Source organism: Onychomys torridus, chromosome 12 (assembly GCF_903995425.1).
Source record: "Onychomys torridus chromosome 12, mOncTor1.1, whole genome shotgun sequence".
NCBI classification, from domain to species: domain Eukaryota; kingdom Metazoa; phylum Chordata; class Mammalia; order Rodentia; family Cricetidae; genus Onychomys; species Onychomys torridus.
In genome coordinates this window covers 75,401,448-75,417,780 of record NC_050454.1, presented here as the reverse complement: position 1 = coordinate 75,417,780, position 16,333 = coordinate 75,401,448, and the positions used below count along the sequence as shown (strand labels likewise).

At 44.4% G+C, this 16,333-nt stretch overlaps 1 protein-coding gene across 3 annotated transcripts in view; it reads left to right on the top strand.

The window, feature by feature from the left end:
- The window catches only part of C2cd2 (C2 calcium dependent domain containing 2), a 73,862-nt gene that overhangs the window by 41,050 nt on the left and 16,479 nt on the right, over positions 1-16,333 (top strand). For all 3 annotated transcript variants that reach the window (XM_036203796.1, XM_036203799.1, XM_036203797.1), the window contains exons 7-13: positions 1,310-1,418; positions 3,323-3,387; positions 5,440-5,564; positions 6,521-6,695; positions 7,769-7,882; positions 13,247-13,374; positions 15,084-15,408. In XM_036203796.1, coding sequence (XP_036059689.1) covers positions 1,310-1,418; positions 3,323-3,387; positions 5,440-5,564; positions 6,521-6,695; positions 7,769-7,882; positions 13,247-13,374; positions 15,084-15,408 — 1,041 coding nt within the window. The remainder of the gene's footprint in view (positions 1-1,309; positions 1,419-3,322; positions 3,388-5,439; positions 5,565-6,520; positions 6,696-7,768; positions 7,883-13,246; positions 13,375-15,083; positions 15,409-16,333) is intronic.

The window sequence follows — 16,333 nt, the reverse complement described above, 5'->3', positions numbered from 1 at the left end:
TGTCATGCTGCACCCATAAGTGTGCAAATGTTGTAATCTAAATTCATGCACGTGAAGGCCAAGGGAGAGCAGTGTCATAGTTGCTCTGTTTGTTTTCAGCCTGACAGATACTAGTCTCATTTTCTATTTTAAACTGAGCCAATAAAGTCATGTTGAGCACCCCTGAACCTCTGAGCAGTGCAGTTTCTGCTGCCTTAAAAAGTAGGGTGTGAGGGTGGCTGATGGGACATCAGAGAACTTAGGCTTACTGTTGCCTCTGGTGCTGCTGATGGGAAGGAGGCAGCTGTGAGCCCTGGCCTTCCTCAGGTTTCTCAATGGTCACTAAGGACCCCCAAGCTCAGCAGTCTGAAGCAGGATGTGACTTTCCAATTGCAGCTTGATGTCGATGAGAATAGAACTGAGGTTCTGGTCATTGCTTAAGAAAGTTAGGAATTCTGGTCACTATTTGCAAAGGTTCTTCCTCCCAGTTTACAAAGCATAAAGAGGCTTCGTTTGAACTACAAAGCTGGCTATAGATGATGTTTTTTGGTGCAAATACTTGCATGTTGCCTTTCACACCTGTATCAACTAGTGGCCAAGTGGGTCCCCAGGACTACCAGATAGGGCTGGGGTCCCAGCTTTGGGTGTACATGCTATGAAACCAGATTCCATTCCCTATGCACACTAAGATGCCCACATCTGGAAATGGATCTGAGCCTTCCCTTGAGGAAAGACTGTGAAAGTTACCTTGATCTGAGGCATGGTACGGTGTCAGGCTCTGTAGTAGTTACTAAACACAGAGGACCTCAGGACTGATGCTGTAGAGGAAACATTTTCTCAGTGCAGAAACAGCTGTGAGATATCACAGTACCTATACCAAGTAAGTACCTTAAAAGGGCCTTGGATTAGAAGAGGGATGAAAATACCTGCTTGTTGTAAGTGGACATGGATTGTCTGTGAAATTCAGCCACTGTTTAAGCTTAGGACCAGCCATCCTTTGGGCAGGTTGTCAGTCTTGTCTAGAAGTGGGGCCAAGCCTCAGTACATGGGCATGTTGCTTCTGGGTGAGACTCCATACCTGAGAGTCCTGCCTGCCAGAATTGATGAACTGATGGAAGGAAGTGAGACACTGGGGTCAGTCTTGGGTTGTAACCACCAAGTTATTGCTTCAGCATTGAGAGTGTATAAATGGGAAATGACAGAAGGTTCTCTTAGGTATCGGTAAACTGAGATCCTTGTCAGTTAATTTACCCTTCCTTGTATGAGTAAGCAAAGTTTTAATGCAATTCAAAAATAAAAGCCAATACAACCTTGCTTCATCTCATCACAGGTAGCATTAGCCATGTGTGTGTGGCCCAGCTGAATGATCCTGCACAGCAGTTCATCAGCACCCTAGTAAGAAACACTACAGACCTCACTTGGGAAGAGGAATTCACCTTGTGAGTACAGCCTGCATCCCCAGGGGCCTGGTGGCCACAGCTAGGTCTGCTCAAGATGGACAGATCCTGGAGTCATTGCCTAGCACTGTTTATACTAAAAAATAATTAAAGAAATGAAAACAAATTCAGAGTTTTTGAAAGACAGCCATCCCTGTGGCCAACATGGACTTCTTTTGAAGGCAGTTCTGGGGATCACCTTTCTCCTCTTTCTCTGTTGTGATAAAGACCTGTTAAGGGATTCCCTGCTTTCCTTAGCAGCCAGCCACACAGCGTGGAAGGAAACCTCCAACTGATGCCAATCTCTGAAATAGAAATAGAAAAGGGGGGACATGCAAACTACTTATAAATAACAATGTACAGATCTTAACTAATATGTCATCACATAGGATCCAATGATACATTAAAATACATCCATTTGGAAGCTGTGGCTCTGGTCAAGGGCACTGGTTGCTCTTGCAAAGGACTTGGGTTAGGTTCCTAGTACCCATATGGCAGCTCATAACCATTCTGGGGTATTGATGCCCTCTTCTGGCCTCTGCAGGAACCAAGCATGCATGTGGTATATATACATGCAGGCAAGACATGCATACACATAGAATAAATAAATCTAAAAAAAGTTTGAGTAGCCATTCTATTAAAAATAAATAAACAAATCCAAGCCAGGTGTAGGACCTTTAATCCTAATCTGAGAAGTAGTGGTAGGAAGATATCTGTGAGTTCAAGGTCAGTTTGGTTTACATATTGAGTTCCAGGATAGCCAGAGCTATGTAGAGACCTTGCCTGAAATAAATAAATAAATAATAAGTCCACTTGAGTTCGCATCAGAAATGTAAAGGTGGCTTGATATAAGAAAATCTGTCAATAAGTTCCACTTTGTCACTAGATTGTAGGAGAAAGTAAACTTCCTGTCTTCACATCTTCCCTAAAGAGAATCAGTAGTGTTTAATACTGGTTCCCAGTTTTGAAACACTTAATTAGGACAAATTCATGGTCTCTTGTAATGAGTTTAATCTCACTGTAAATGATCAGTCCCAGGAACAGACCACTGGCATCAGGACAGGGATGATTTTGATCTAAAAGAACTGATTAGTGAACTTAAAGAAGAAGAAGAAATGACAGAAATGATAGGCAGATCTTGGAAAGGGAGACAGTGAGATAGTCCAGTGGGTAAAGACACTTGCTGTCAAACTTGACAACCTGTGTTCAAGTCCCAGGACCCACTTGGTGGAAAGAACCAACTCTAGCAAGTTTTCCTCTGACTTCCAACTGTGTGAGGATGTTAATCTCAGTTTGTTTCCTAGAAACAACAACTCTATTTTTAAACAGTCTGTCTGTAAGGACTTGGCTGAATAAAATTTCTTAAGGCAACAGAGCACTAAACATTTGTCAAAAATGCAGTTGTTCTGCAGTCTGTAACATCTCAAGGAAATCACCTAAATCTGTTAAAGGTGATGGTGAATATAGCATGGAAACAGGAATAGTGCATGTATCTTAAGCAAAATGTATCTTAGGAAGGAGGAGGGAGGCTTGTTGGATATTCTGTGTTCTGTACTCAGTTAATTATACATAGTTGTTTTAAAATGGTAACAGTGACATGTGACTTTTAAGTTAATAGAAATTAACCAAATGAAATCAAGATCTCAGTCTGTACTGGCCACCAATCATATGCCTCTTGGCTGCTGTATTTCCTCTGTCACTGAAGGGTGTTTCATGGATCCCCTCTGAAAGGCCAGTCCGTGGGTGCATCAGTGGCTATTTCTGAACTGTCAGGCTGCAGGCATTCTGCCTTTAATGACTGACAACCTTGTGTTCCTTTGCATAATCAAAAAATATATATTGGAGGAGGGACCCAACCCAACAGCATTGAGCTTTGAAGGGTTCACAGGGCTTTATTCTTTCCACAGTGAACTGAACGCCAAATCTAAGGAGCTGCTCCTGCAGATCTCAGAGAATGAGTACTCTTCAGAAGGTGGGTGGAGGAGTGTTCCAGACTAGCACTCTGATCTGGGCTCTGGAATGGAGAGGGAAGAAACTCTGCAAAGGAGGCAGCCCCCTCCTCTGAACCACAGGTCTCCCAATGAAATGTTTGGTAAAAAGTCAAACATCAACAATGTCATTCATTTTGGGGACATGGTTGTCTGGTTTTTAAATTTTTTCCTTTATTTTTATGTATGTGAGTATTTTGCCTGCATGTATGTCTATGCACTGTGTGCATGTAGTGCCTACAGAGGTCATAAGTGATGCCAGATCTTCCAAGGCCAGAGTTTCAGATGGTTGTGAGCTGCCACATGAGGCCTAGGAACTGAACCTAGGTCTTCGAGAAGAGCAGCCAGTGCTCTTAGTACTGAGTCATCTCTCCTGCCCTTGTTTCTTCAAATCTAGAATCTTTCTTCAATAATTTTTAGATTAGAGGAACAATTTTGAACCATTCTATACTTAATGGACTTCCTTCAATTTTTTAAATTAAAAAATAGTAACAAGACAGGCAGTGGTGGCACATGCCTTTAATCCCAGGACTCAGGAGGCAGAGGTAGGTGGATCTCTGTGAGTTTGAAGCCAACCTGGTCTACCATTCAAGTCCAGGACAGCCAGGACTACACAGAAAAACTCTGTCTCAAAAAACAAAACAAAAAAAGAGAGAAAAAGAAAAAAGAAAGGAAGGAAGGAAGGAAGGAAGGAAGGAAGGAAGGAAGGAAGGAAGGAAGGAAGGAAGGAAGGAAGGAAGAAGTAATAAACTTTCCTATCATAGCCATGGCAGCCCCTCTCCTAATGTCCTTCTCTGTAAGTTTCAGCTGATGTTTCCCTACAGAATAAGCCCCTTGGGCTTAATTTAAAGTAGATACATGATTCAGACACAGGAACTCTACAGTTCAGGGTAAAGTCACCAACATAAACATGGACTTGAGTGTATACCTTGGTATACATTGGTAGTGCCAATGTTTGTTAGATTCTTCTTTTTCACATTTAATCTGTGTCTGTGTAGGTCAGAGGACAATTTGAAGTGCGAGTTGATTCTCTCCTTCCATCTTGTGGGTCCTAGGAATCAAGCTTAGTTTATCAGGCTTGGTGACAAGTACCTTTACCTGATGAGCTATCTCATTGGCCCTTAAATAGTTTTTTCTTTCTTTTTGTGGTGCTGGGCTTCAATCATGCTAGGTAAGTGTTGTACTACTGAATTACATCCTCAGACCTCTTGGATGTTTTTAAATCCATGTAAACATTAAAACTGGGAAGGAAGAGACCATCGGCATATCCAGCTGTGCCATTGAGTCTCTTTGTGAGCTCCTGAAGAGAGAAGGTGACTGACCAGATGATCATGCCCAAGTTACCATTAAGAGATCTGTGAGAGCCTCTTTGAATCTGCCATCTTTAGATGCCTGGGGAAGTAGTAAGAAAAACCTTCCCTTCTTTGAGTGGGCTACCATTCACTTCTCATCCCTCCTGGGCCTTGCTTCTGCTGGCTCACCCCTCTCCATTCCAGGGTAGCCTGATGGAGCTGAAGCTTTACAGAAGCCACGCAGCCTGTACTTAAATTCTCATTCTGAATATTTGCCCTATTGCCCATAATCTTTATGTTCGATTAGTCGTTGCACCCCTATCTCTGTCTCCTTCTTCCTTCTTTCTCACCCTATCTCTCCCTCTTACTTACTCTTGCTTTTCACACAGGCACACATTTGAGAGTAGGCTTCTGTCATTATACCCTTAACCCCTCCATCCTCCGGTGTTTGTTTTGCCCAGGACATTCAGTAGCTTCTTTATTTTCATTGATGCCATCCTTCCTCCCATCCCCCACTGTCTTTTCCAGTTTCTGTCAGTGATTCAAGGATGGTTGGTGCGGTTCCACACTCATATATGGTTTAGTTATTTCTTCTGCCAGGCCTGGCATAGAGTTCCCTCTGGAATGCCCGTAGCCTCTTTTTATTTGGTGACACTGACACTGTGTAGTGGAGTTAAAGCGACATCCCTTGAGGTGTGTGACTGTGGAAACATCACCATTACTCCTCCTTGTCTTCCACTGTAGGTCTGTTGGGAACAGCAACCATTCACCTGGACTTATTTAGGAAGCAGCCTAATGGCCCACAGACCTTCAGACTGGTCAGCGGGACAGAGCCTGACAGCTTGGTGTTAGGCTCAGTCACTGCAGAGGTATGATGGCATGTTTTTTGCTGCTACAATCCTGTCTCCTGCCTGTCAGGGCTCACTGTCACTTCCCTATGATAGCTAAGCTCACCCAGGAGGCCCTCTTTCTCAGGATGGGCTTCAGGCTCAGGTGGCCACATCTTGCCACAACTAGCTAAATCTGGCTACTGTAAGAGATGACCCTTTCCAGTGTCATCTCAGCTGACCCAGCTGCCTCCTATAAAAAATTCCTCTGCTAGGTCATGCTTAGAGTTTAAGCTTGGCTCTTCTGGGTCTTTGTCATTCCAAGTTGATTTAAAAAACAAAACAATGGGGGCTGGAGAGATGGCTCAGCGGTTAAGAGAACTGACTGCTCTTCCAAAGGTCCTGAGTTCAATTCCCAGCAACCATATGGTGGCTCACAACAATCCATAATGAGATTTGGTTCCCTCTTCTGGCCTGCAGCCATATATACAAGGCAGAACATTGTATACATAATCAATCAATCAATCTTAAAAAAAAATTAACAAAAAACTACTAAGTAACATGGGTGAAGAAACTAGCAGAAACCAGTGTACCACTGCTAAGCCAGCCTGTTGCTGTTATCTGCAGAGTACATTTCTGTAGCTCTACAGCTGCAGCTTGCACCAACCAGCCTGAAAATATTTAAGAGGAAAAAACAAAAACCAAAAACAAACAAACACTCAAACCACATCACATTGAACATACCTTTTTTAAAAAAATCACAATTCTTTGGGCAGTACAGAAAAACAGCTGCCCCTAGCATTTGTGTCATAGTGGAATGAGAAGTCATCTAGAGGTCATTACTACACCAGGAAAGGAAATGGCTATTCTGTGCTCTCCTGACACCATGTTCTGGGAGGGACTCATTTGTCGGTGTTTGTCCAGTAATTGTGGGAAGCAGTCTTCCATGGAAGCCTGGCTCTACTGTGTTTCAAAATAAGTATCTATCATTTCCACAGTTTTCTTATGTAGAACCTGGAGAGCTGAAGTCCTGGCCCACTCCTCCCCCTGTTTCTGCTGCAAAGATAGAAAAGGACCGTACAGTGATGCCATGTGGGACTGTGGTCACTACTGTCACTGCTGTGAAGACCAAGCCTCGCTTTGACACTGGGAGGGCATCCCCAATGAGCTCAGGTGAGACCCCAGAGTGTAGTCTCATTGCAGAAGATCGACAGGTCCCCAGCCTCTGTGGGGTGGGTCTCACCCTGCAACACTGAGCACTACACAGCACAAAGGCTTAGCAGAGAAGTCTGTTGGCATGGAAAGAAAGACATTTGGCACCAGACTTTTGCATTGCACAGTTACCTTTATAGTCAATAAAAAATAGTTGGCAAAGAGCCAGGCATGATGATAATGCCTTTAATTCCAGCACTTGGGAAGCAGAGGCAGGTGGATCTCTGAATTTCAGGATTGCCAGGGCTGCATAAACCCTGTCTCAAAACAAAACAAAAAGAGGAAGAGGAGGAGAGAAATAGTTGAGGGGCAGAGGTGAAGTTCTGCCTGGAAGTTACATTGAAGTTGCAGTCTGGTTCTAAGACTAGCAACATGGGACTCAGTACTCCATCACACTTGTGATGGTTAAAAGTCTAGTTAGTTGAATGTACATTAAACATCACTGATAAAGGGACATGGGCTGAGGATGTGGCTCAGTTGGGCAGCATTGGCCTAGCATGGATGAAGCCCTGGATTGGATCCCCAGCATTAATTGTATCACGTAGGCACAGTGGCACACATTTGTAATCCCAGCACTGGGGAAGTGGAAGTAGAAGGATCAGGAGTTCAAAGTCATTCTTGCCTAATATGCAATTCAAGTCCAGCCTAGGATATATGATGCCATGTCTCAAAAAAAAAAGTTTGTTTTGATTTGTTTTAACAGGGGAAGCACAAACCTTTCTATTGCAATGTAGCTGGCCCCTGGTGGTAGGAGAATGAAAAACACATTGCTATTTTATTGGTATATTGTTTCTGTTTGTGTAAAGAAACCATCTTCCCAAAGTAGCTCCCTTGGCACATGTCATGGACCCAAAATTCACATGAGAAGTCCGGTTTCATTAAAATTGCTCTGAATTTTAAACTCCCAGCCCCACTCTTGCCAACCCAGTGAAGGAACTGAGAGGTCTTAAAGCCCAATCCTGGTCAGTAACAACTGCAGGCCTCATGGTACAGCAGGGGCCTCCTCTCCTTTCTAGAATCTTTTGTTCTTGCAGAGTCCCCTATGAGGACACCCATCAAGGTGAAGGTCATTGAGAAGGACATTTCTGTCCAGGCCATTTCTTGCCACAGCGCCCCCGTCAGCAAGACATTCTCCTCTTCAGACACAGGTAAGACACGATCTCTTCTCCATCTCTGCACTTCTGAACTTTAAGAGTAAAGGTTCATTTTTTTTTTTTTTTTTTTTTTTTTGTCTTTGGGGAGTCTTTGTTTTAGTGGCAAATAGAAAATGAAAAAGGAGCTGGGAATGTCAGGTGAAGGAAGACAGAAGACAGAGCTGGGTCCCTACTAGGTCTGTGGAGCACTTTAACAAAACAAGCAGGTGGTGGGGCCCCCACTTTGTAACTTTCTGAAAGCTATCTTTCCTATCATCTGGCACATGGGTAATAAATATCACTCCATTGGATGAGCAACACTGGGGACAGCATGGGCTGATGCTGTGCTTGGTGCATTCCGTATGCTCTGCACTTAGGAGCAGTTTTTTGAGATCTCTGGGTGTTTCTCCTAGTTATTTTTGTATAGCTGCAATGAAGCAGCTGACAGAAACAGCTTCATGGTGGGAAAGTTCATTTTGGCTTCAGTTTCAGTCCATCATGGGCGGGGGCATGGCATTGTAAACATGTAGTGTAGTCAATATCACATTAGCCCAGGACGTAAAGAGATTCTAAAACCAGTGGCCAGGCTATACCCTTCAAAGGCCTGCCCCGGTGTCAGATGTCTGCCAGCGAGATCCCACCTCCTAAAGGTTCCATAGCTTCCCAAAATAGTGCCACAGCTGGGAAACAAGCGTTCAGAACATGACCCTATGAGACATTTGATATCTAAACCATAATAGTATTGCACCCTGGTTCCAAAGGCTCTTAATCATCTTATAAAGCAAAATGTATTTATTCCAACTTCAAGAGTCTCCATAAGCTCAATAGTGCCAACGTTATTCAAATCTAAGTTTAGAGTTTTGTTTTTGAGACTCAGGGCAGTCCTTTAGCTGTGAACGCCTATAAAATCAACAGGAAAGTCATGTATTTAGAGATTGCAAAGGTACAAAGTAAATGTGCCCATTCCAGAAGGGAGAAATGGGAGGATGGAAGGAGAGATTCGACTGGAGGGAGACTGGACCTCAGCAGGGCACTGAATGTTGTAGCTCTGTGTCTGGCATGTAATGCTGTGGTGGAATGATCTGAGTACCAACGACAGAGAGTTCTACTCCCACAGCCTTGCCATTTACAGCCCATGTGTCCTTTCTCTGGGGCTAGCTCTACTCATTACCTACAGCTTTCCTTGGGAGATGTCCCATAGTCCAGGGGTCTCTACTGCAATTTAGGCTTCATCCTCCTCACAGGAAACCCAACCCTGAATTACTTGGCCTCCCAAACTTACCTTAACCTAGGTGTACAACCTTTCATGATCTCATAACTTATGTATACTGTATGTCTGAAAACCTAGCATCATGTGGACAACACTAAGTTTCACTGATTGCTTGCTATGTAGCTAGAACTCCTTGTATTATGACCACAGTAGCTTCTGAGTGCCTAGGTGGGTGAACCTATGACAACACTTCTCTAAACAGCCCCATTCAAGCAGAGTGCCTCTGCAGTTATGTCTTTTAAAGGGAAATTCTTTCAAATGACTGTGCAGTTTTATATGCTGGAGCTTGTGATGTCTTGGGTCTCACCAAATCCTGAAATGCACTGAAAGCATCCTTCCTACATCCCAGTGCAAACTATGTGACTTCTTCCTAATGGTGCTTATCTCAAATAACTATGGCTACCTGTCACACTTGCTTTCGCAGCTCAAGATGTTCTTCTTTACTGGCCAAATAGTTCATTTTTCATATCCTTCTGCTCTAATTTTTATTTTCAGGCCCCACTGTAAGCTTGGCTAAAACAGCCAGCAGCAACCATGCCATAGCCTAAATGCTGTGTTGCCTTGAACTAGTTTGGAATTTAGCCTCTTTATAATTTCCAGAACATAGTTAAAATATAGGTGAATTCTGTGCCAGAATGTAACACAAATGGCTTCTAGTCCTGTTCCCAGTGGAGTCCTTGTTCCCATCCCAACAGCAGCAGCTCAGTCTCACTGTTTTTCTCTCAGCACTCAGATCTTCCACATACCCACAAGAATGAACTTACAGTATTCTAGAACTTTTCTTCCTTTTTTTAAAAAAAAATTTTATTTTTGATAATTTCATAGTTAAATACAAGATACATTGTATCTTAATCATATCCACCCACAGCTCCCCACTGTCCCTCTTCTTAGGTCTCCTCTAACACAAACGCCTCCCACCCACATATCTTACTCTTTTTTTAAAATAACCTGCTGAGTCCCTTCATATATGGAGGACATCCGCCAGAGCATGGGTAACCTACCAGTGACTAGAACTCCTGAAGAAAAATGACTTACCCTCCCCTAGCAGCCATTAACTGCAATATCCCTTCAGCTAAGATGAACCACTCATCCATGATGAATGTTGACTGGCTTGATCTTGTGCAAGTAGTCACTGCTGCTGAGACTTCATGAGTGTGCTGGCTGATTCATATCCAGAGGACAGCATTTTATAGCACTCTTCCCTAGCCTTTAGCTCTTTCCTCCCCTTCTTTCAGAATGTTCCCTGAGCCTTGGGGAGGTCACTTATTTTCAGCATTTTTATTAGTTATGAGTCTCTGTATTTACCACTGCCAAAAGGGGGTGAGCTTCACTGAAAAAAGTTGAGATTAACACTTAATCTGTAGATATAAATAAATATTTGGAATCATGTACATTTAACAAAACAATAGAGGGCTCCTTCCTTCCCATGCAACAGACCTCAAATCCAATCAAAAGCAGTTGGTTACTTCATAGCAGCCACACCACTATTGTGCTAGTAGATATTGTGCCTGTTGGGTCAGTATCATAGAATACAGAGTCTACTGCTGGGTAAGCCTATTGATTCTTTTTCTCTCTCAGCAGCCTGCATAGCATCTTCCAGCAGGGAGGAAGTTTTCAGGTCAGTTTCAGATTTCTCTGTGTTCTAAACAAGTGTGCAGTGTCTTCAGCAGTAGGTCTTACCTTCTAGGGCAACGAGAACAATGGCAATAGCCTGTGTCATTTGAGGGCTTCTAGAGCATCTTGAAGAGTTATTCTAGTCCACATCTCCAAATGCTCCCACGTTCTTCCCACAAACTGTTTCCAAAGGCCCAAGAACCACATATCCACGTTTCATATCCCACTTCTCCCCAATTTTATGGATTACTTATTTGTATATTTTATATCACTGTGACCAAGAGATGGGTCAGAAGCAATGTAGGGAGGAAAAGTCTGTTTTGGCTCACTGTTTCAAGAGTAAATTCATGGTAACCAGAGTGTGTAATAGAGCCTACTCACATGATGGCTGACCAGGAAGCAGAGAGGCAGTTCTGGAACCAACGCCTGGGCTATAACCTTCAAGGGCAGCCAGGTTCCACCCCTAAAGGTATTACAGCCTCCAGAGTGGCACTGTAATCTGGGAAGCAGGCTCTCTAAACACTGACCTGTGGGGGGCATTTCACATTCAAGCCATATTAGTATCAATTCTCCAATTTTAGGTTTGTTTTCGTGTAATCATCATCATAAAGAGACATGTTCTTATCTATAAGTCAGTGTGGGGACCTGAGTTTGATCTCCAGCATCCACTTAAAAATCTGGCAGTGGCTGAGCAAGCATATAAGCCTAGCTCTGGGAAGGTGGGGACAAAGGGATCTATGGGGCTTGTTGGCAGCCAGTCTGAGCCAGTTAGTGAACTCCAAATTCAATGGGAGACTCTGTCTCAAAAAACAAGATGGAGATCTGTTAAGAAGAGACTCAGTGTCAACCTCTGGCCCCTACACATGTGCAGAATTGAATGAACACATACATATGCACACACACACACACACACACACACACACACATGTATATACACATACATGGACATGGACACATGAACACACACACACACACACACACACACACACACACACACACACACACAAATGAAGCTTATCCTAAATAACAAAAAAAAAAAAAATATTCCCTTCACCCCATCACAGAAAATGTCAAGGTTTTAGGAACTATGTGCCAGGCACTAGGCAAGACCAAGTGTGTCACTGGCTGTGGAAACCAGCCCCTTGTGACCTACAGCCATGGCCACTCCTAAAGTGGTTTTGTTTTCTTGTTCCTTCATTTGCTTCTGCGACCCTGGACATCAAACCTGCGCATGCTATGTAAGCTCAGTCATTGAGCTGCACCACCATCCCTTTTTGTCATGTTTAATTTTGCCTTAGCAGAATAGTGTAAACTATGAGTACAAGTTCTCTGAGGGAGGAACTCCACTGAGCATCTCCACTCAGCCACCTGCCTGATGGCCTGGCATCTTTCTCCTTGTCAAGTGGAGATTTTTTAAAAATAAAGAAAACAAAAAACAAGAACTCATCTCATGAAGCTAAGGAGTGAGCAATGACATCAAGTGTGCAGGCTGTCAGCAGCACTGGTCATTTATGACCCAGGAAGAGCCAGCCAGGCCAGCTCTCAGTCACTTTTATTAGCTGCCTCTGATTACTGTTCTGTGTTGGGGCTTTGGGAGGGAGAAAGAGTTATATGTCTTTGTGAGGTCAAATTTTTCCCAGTGTTTAAAGATTTCCTTTTCTTATTTCTTTTCCTTTCTTTTTGTAGTGTGTGTGTGTGTGTGTGTGTGTGTGTGTGTGTGTGTGTGTGTGTGTGTGAGACTGCATGCATGTGGAGGTCAGAGGACAACCTGCAGGAATCTGTTCTCTCCTTCCTCCACTGGGTCCCAGGGATCAAACTCAAGTTGGAGCATCAGGCATGGCGCCTTCACTCACTACAGCATCTCATCCACCCAGTTTATTTGTTTTTGTCTGCTGGATTTTGCCACTTTGCATAACTTCTTGACAAAAAACATCAACTTATAAACAGTAAAACACATGAATTTCATACATACACACCAGTGAGTAGCACATAACCACAGGGAGTAGAGTTGTAGATGATGGTGACCCTTCCTTGTTTCTGAAAATGAAGTTTTTCAGGAATCAGGCCTTGCCTGTTCATTTACATGTGGCTCCTGGCTGCTTCTACCCCATGGGGAGATTAGTTGTAAACCTCAACCTCTTTCTTTCTTTCTTTCTTTCTTTCTTTCTTTCTTTCTTTCTTTCTTTCTTTCTTTCTTTCTTTCTTTCTTTTTTTTTGGTTTTTCTAGACAGGGTTTCTCTGTGTTGCTTTGTGCCTTTCCTGGAACTCACTTGATAGCCCAGGCTGGCCTCTAACTCACAGAGATCTGCTTGCCTCTGCCTCCCGAGTGCTGGAATTAAAGGTGTGTACTACCACCGCCTGGCTACCTCTTTATCCCACTTTCTCCAAAATGTTTGCCAACCACTGCTTATAGACCATTCCTGCCCCCTATTCTGGGAGTTCCCTTGGAGCCGTTTAACTTTGCTACTGAACTCAGTGTATCTTCCTCCTGGCAGAACTACTGGTGCTGAACGGCTCAGATCCTGTGGCTGAAGTTGCCATTCGGCAGCTCAGTGAATCCTCAAAGCTGAAGCTGAAGTCCCCACGGAAGAAAAGCACTATCATCATTTCAGGGATCTCCAAGGTAGGTGAAGGCAGCAGCAGAAGGCGGCAGTCTATCAGCACAGCACCCCAGTCCCCCATCCACCCAAAAGGTCCACTCTACAGATTCTAATACAGTTCCTTCCCACCAGAGAGTTAATTACTTTTGGGACCACAGTAGCCCTTTGTCCTGTTGATACAGGAAGGTAGAAGGCGTCTGCTTAGTGAGGCTTGAGAGCTTGGTAAGTCATTTCTGGAATGATTACTAAGAGAGAAAGAAAGGCACATATAAGAAACCCCCAGTGGTGTAGGCTCCACCTCGCTGCCTCCAAAGTTCACTTTTTCCACATTACTCATTTCTAAAACATTGAAATATTTTACAATAAATATCTGTATTCCTTTCCATTACTGATAGAAACAAAGATTGTTCTACAGAATGTTCCAGTTCAGTTCCCCTGCTCTTCTACTCTGTGATATCTTTTGGGGAGCAGATGGTGGGTGTGAACTGCTTCTGATTACAGCCATGCCACTGGAGTGCAGAGCAGGCTAGATCCTCAGTGCAAGGGGCCATGCAAGAAACTCTGGTTCTTTCTAGACATTTCCAAATATGTAGATGGAGGAATCACTGCAATAAGTGACAGATTAGATAGCTGTAGCCATGGCTAGGGAGGATGGGTTGGATTTTGTAGGGTCATCGAGAGGGCAGGCAGGAGAGCATGCTGGAAATCACCCTCTCCGTTGCTGGCAGGTGCCAATGGTGAGTCACTGTAAGTGGTGATATACACAATGTGTGGGTAGCCTGGGCCTAGGACTCCAAAAGAAAGCTCATGGGTGGCCTTGAATACCAAGGCAGGGGGTATCCTTTCTTGGGCTGGCTTCTTCAGCCACTAGGGTGTGAGGGGCAGATCTCTGGGGCCAACAAGGCCAAATAATGAAAGCTTTTATTCAGTCTAGGTTAGATAAGTAAACAAGATGAGGATAACCCATGATCATCTGCTCTCTACTTGCTGGCTTTGCTTCAGGATCATCAACTAATCTTCATATTTAATATCTGTAGGCCAGTTTGATTATTAATTTTATTGGCATGCAGATTGTTGTATTGGTAGTCATCATGTACTATAAGCTGGTTCATCTGTCAGCTGTCACGTAGGAAAGCCACTGTGTGACTGCCACCCAGATTAAGAACAGTGTGGATGCTGCCCTTTCGGGCATCCCTGTTCAACCACTCCCAGCTTTCCAACTTACCTATTGGTTTAGTGCCTGTAATTTTATAAACAAATACAGTCCTTAAAAGGACACAGCATTTTCTGGTTAATCTCTACTTTGAGACAGAGAAGTGCTTAGTAACAAAGGTGTAAAAGACTAAGTCTGCTCAAGTTCATGCTCTTTACTGTTCTATACTTTGTCTACTTTGAAGAAAGTGCTAGACCTTGCCACTCACCTTCTGGGGCTTCCTTACTGATAGGTCTGTAGGGGAAGTGTGCTAACTCTTCTCCAGCACCTTCAGCCTGTGCCCTCAGGACCACCTCTGAGTCTCAGCTAAGACAGAAACCTATTTTATAAGCATTTACCATGTAGCACAGGAGCCTTCTTGCAGCTGGCTGTCCCTGCTACTGCTTGATATTTCTAGTCTCAATACTGGAAGGTGATATTCCGGGAGTATCAAGTCCTCCCTGCCTGCCATGTGCTCATTACATCCCTTGGCTGACTTTTCACTTGCCCTCAGCCTCTGTTGTACATCTCCCCTGACAGACCTCACTGTCTCAGGACCACAACGCTGCCCTCATGCTAGACTATGCAGCTTCTATGGACAGCACCAACCAGGGGGATGCCCCATCCACTCTGTGCCCTCCAGAGGCAGCTGCAGCCTCTACCACCACCCCATCTGAAGAAGATGAGCCAGCCCAGGCCCTATCTGCCATCAAGCCTAGAGAAAATGATCTAGACTCCTGGGACCTGGAGAAGGAATCCCCAGGAGCAGTGTGGAGCAGTCCAGCCTTACAGGAACCTGATGGGGATGAACTGTCAGAGAGCTCCCTGAGTGCTTCAGAGCTTGGAGCCATCAAGAAGCATAAAGGTACCTGTTCCCAAGCCCCCAGCTTCTCACTTGGGCTTCTCTCTGTGTCATTGCTCCCGTACTGGCCTCCCTTCCTTCCTTCCTTTTGTCCTCTATGAGGCTGTCCCAGCTTCATTCCCTCCTTCCCATTCTGCTCAGCCACTGAGAGCTGAAACACAGGTAGGAAGCCTGCATGTGAGCAGCTGGGGCTTCATCTCTTCATCTAGGGGCTGCTGTGTTTTCATGCCTCCCAGCACCCTCCCTGCCTGGCTCTCTCCATCCGGAAGCAGAGCTATCCAGGGCTTCAGAGTGTCACCAGGAGCGAGTGTCCAGGGGCAGAGCAAAGTGAGCAGAGATTGGCAGCTCACCTTATTTGCTCTTCTCAGTCTCTTCTCCAGCTAGAACCAAACCAGGCCTTACCATCTGGAATCAGCAGGATCTACAAGGAAAGAAACCCCCCAGAATAACTACTCTCTGTCTTGATACACACAGTAATGAAGTCATTTGTTAGCACAATCAGTTTTTTCCCATGAGCAATGATCCCTTATTTCAGAGCCTGGCATTTCTTGGGGGCAGACACTTGGACTCAGACCTTTGTCTCACCTTTGGGGATAGCTCCAGGACTTAGAAACTTCAGAGTCACTGAGCCTCACCTCCAAGACCTGGGGACCATCCCTATAACCCACATCCTGAGGGCTGAAGGAAGCACCTGAGTCAAACCAGGACCTGTGGTGCAACTTAGTTCCTAGCTCTGCCTTATATCTAGGGCTCCCTCCAGCAAAGTTCTCAGAGTCCCCTTGGAATGCAGTGGGCAAAAAAGCTTAGCCACCCCAGGTGTTAGGAATCCTGGCCAGCTATTTCTGCTAAGGATAGGTGGGGTCTCCTGCTGGGCAATTTTGCCTCATGGAGGACATAGGTAATGTTTGCAGAGAGCTGTGTCACAACT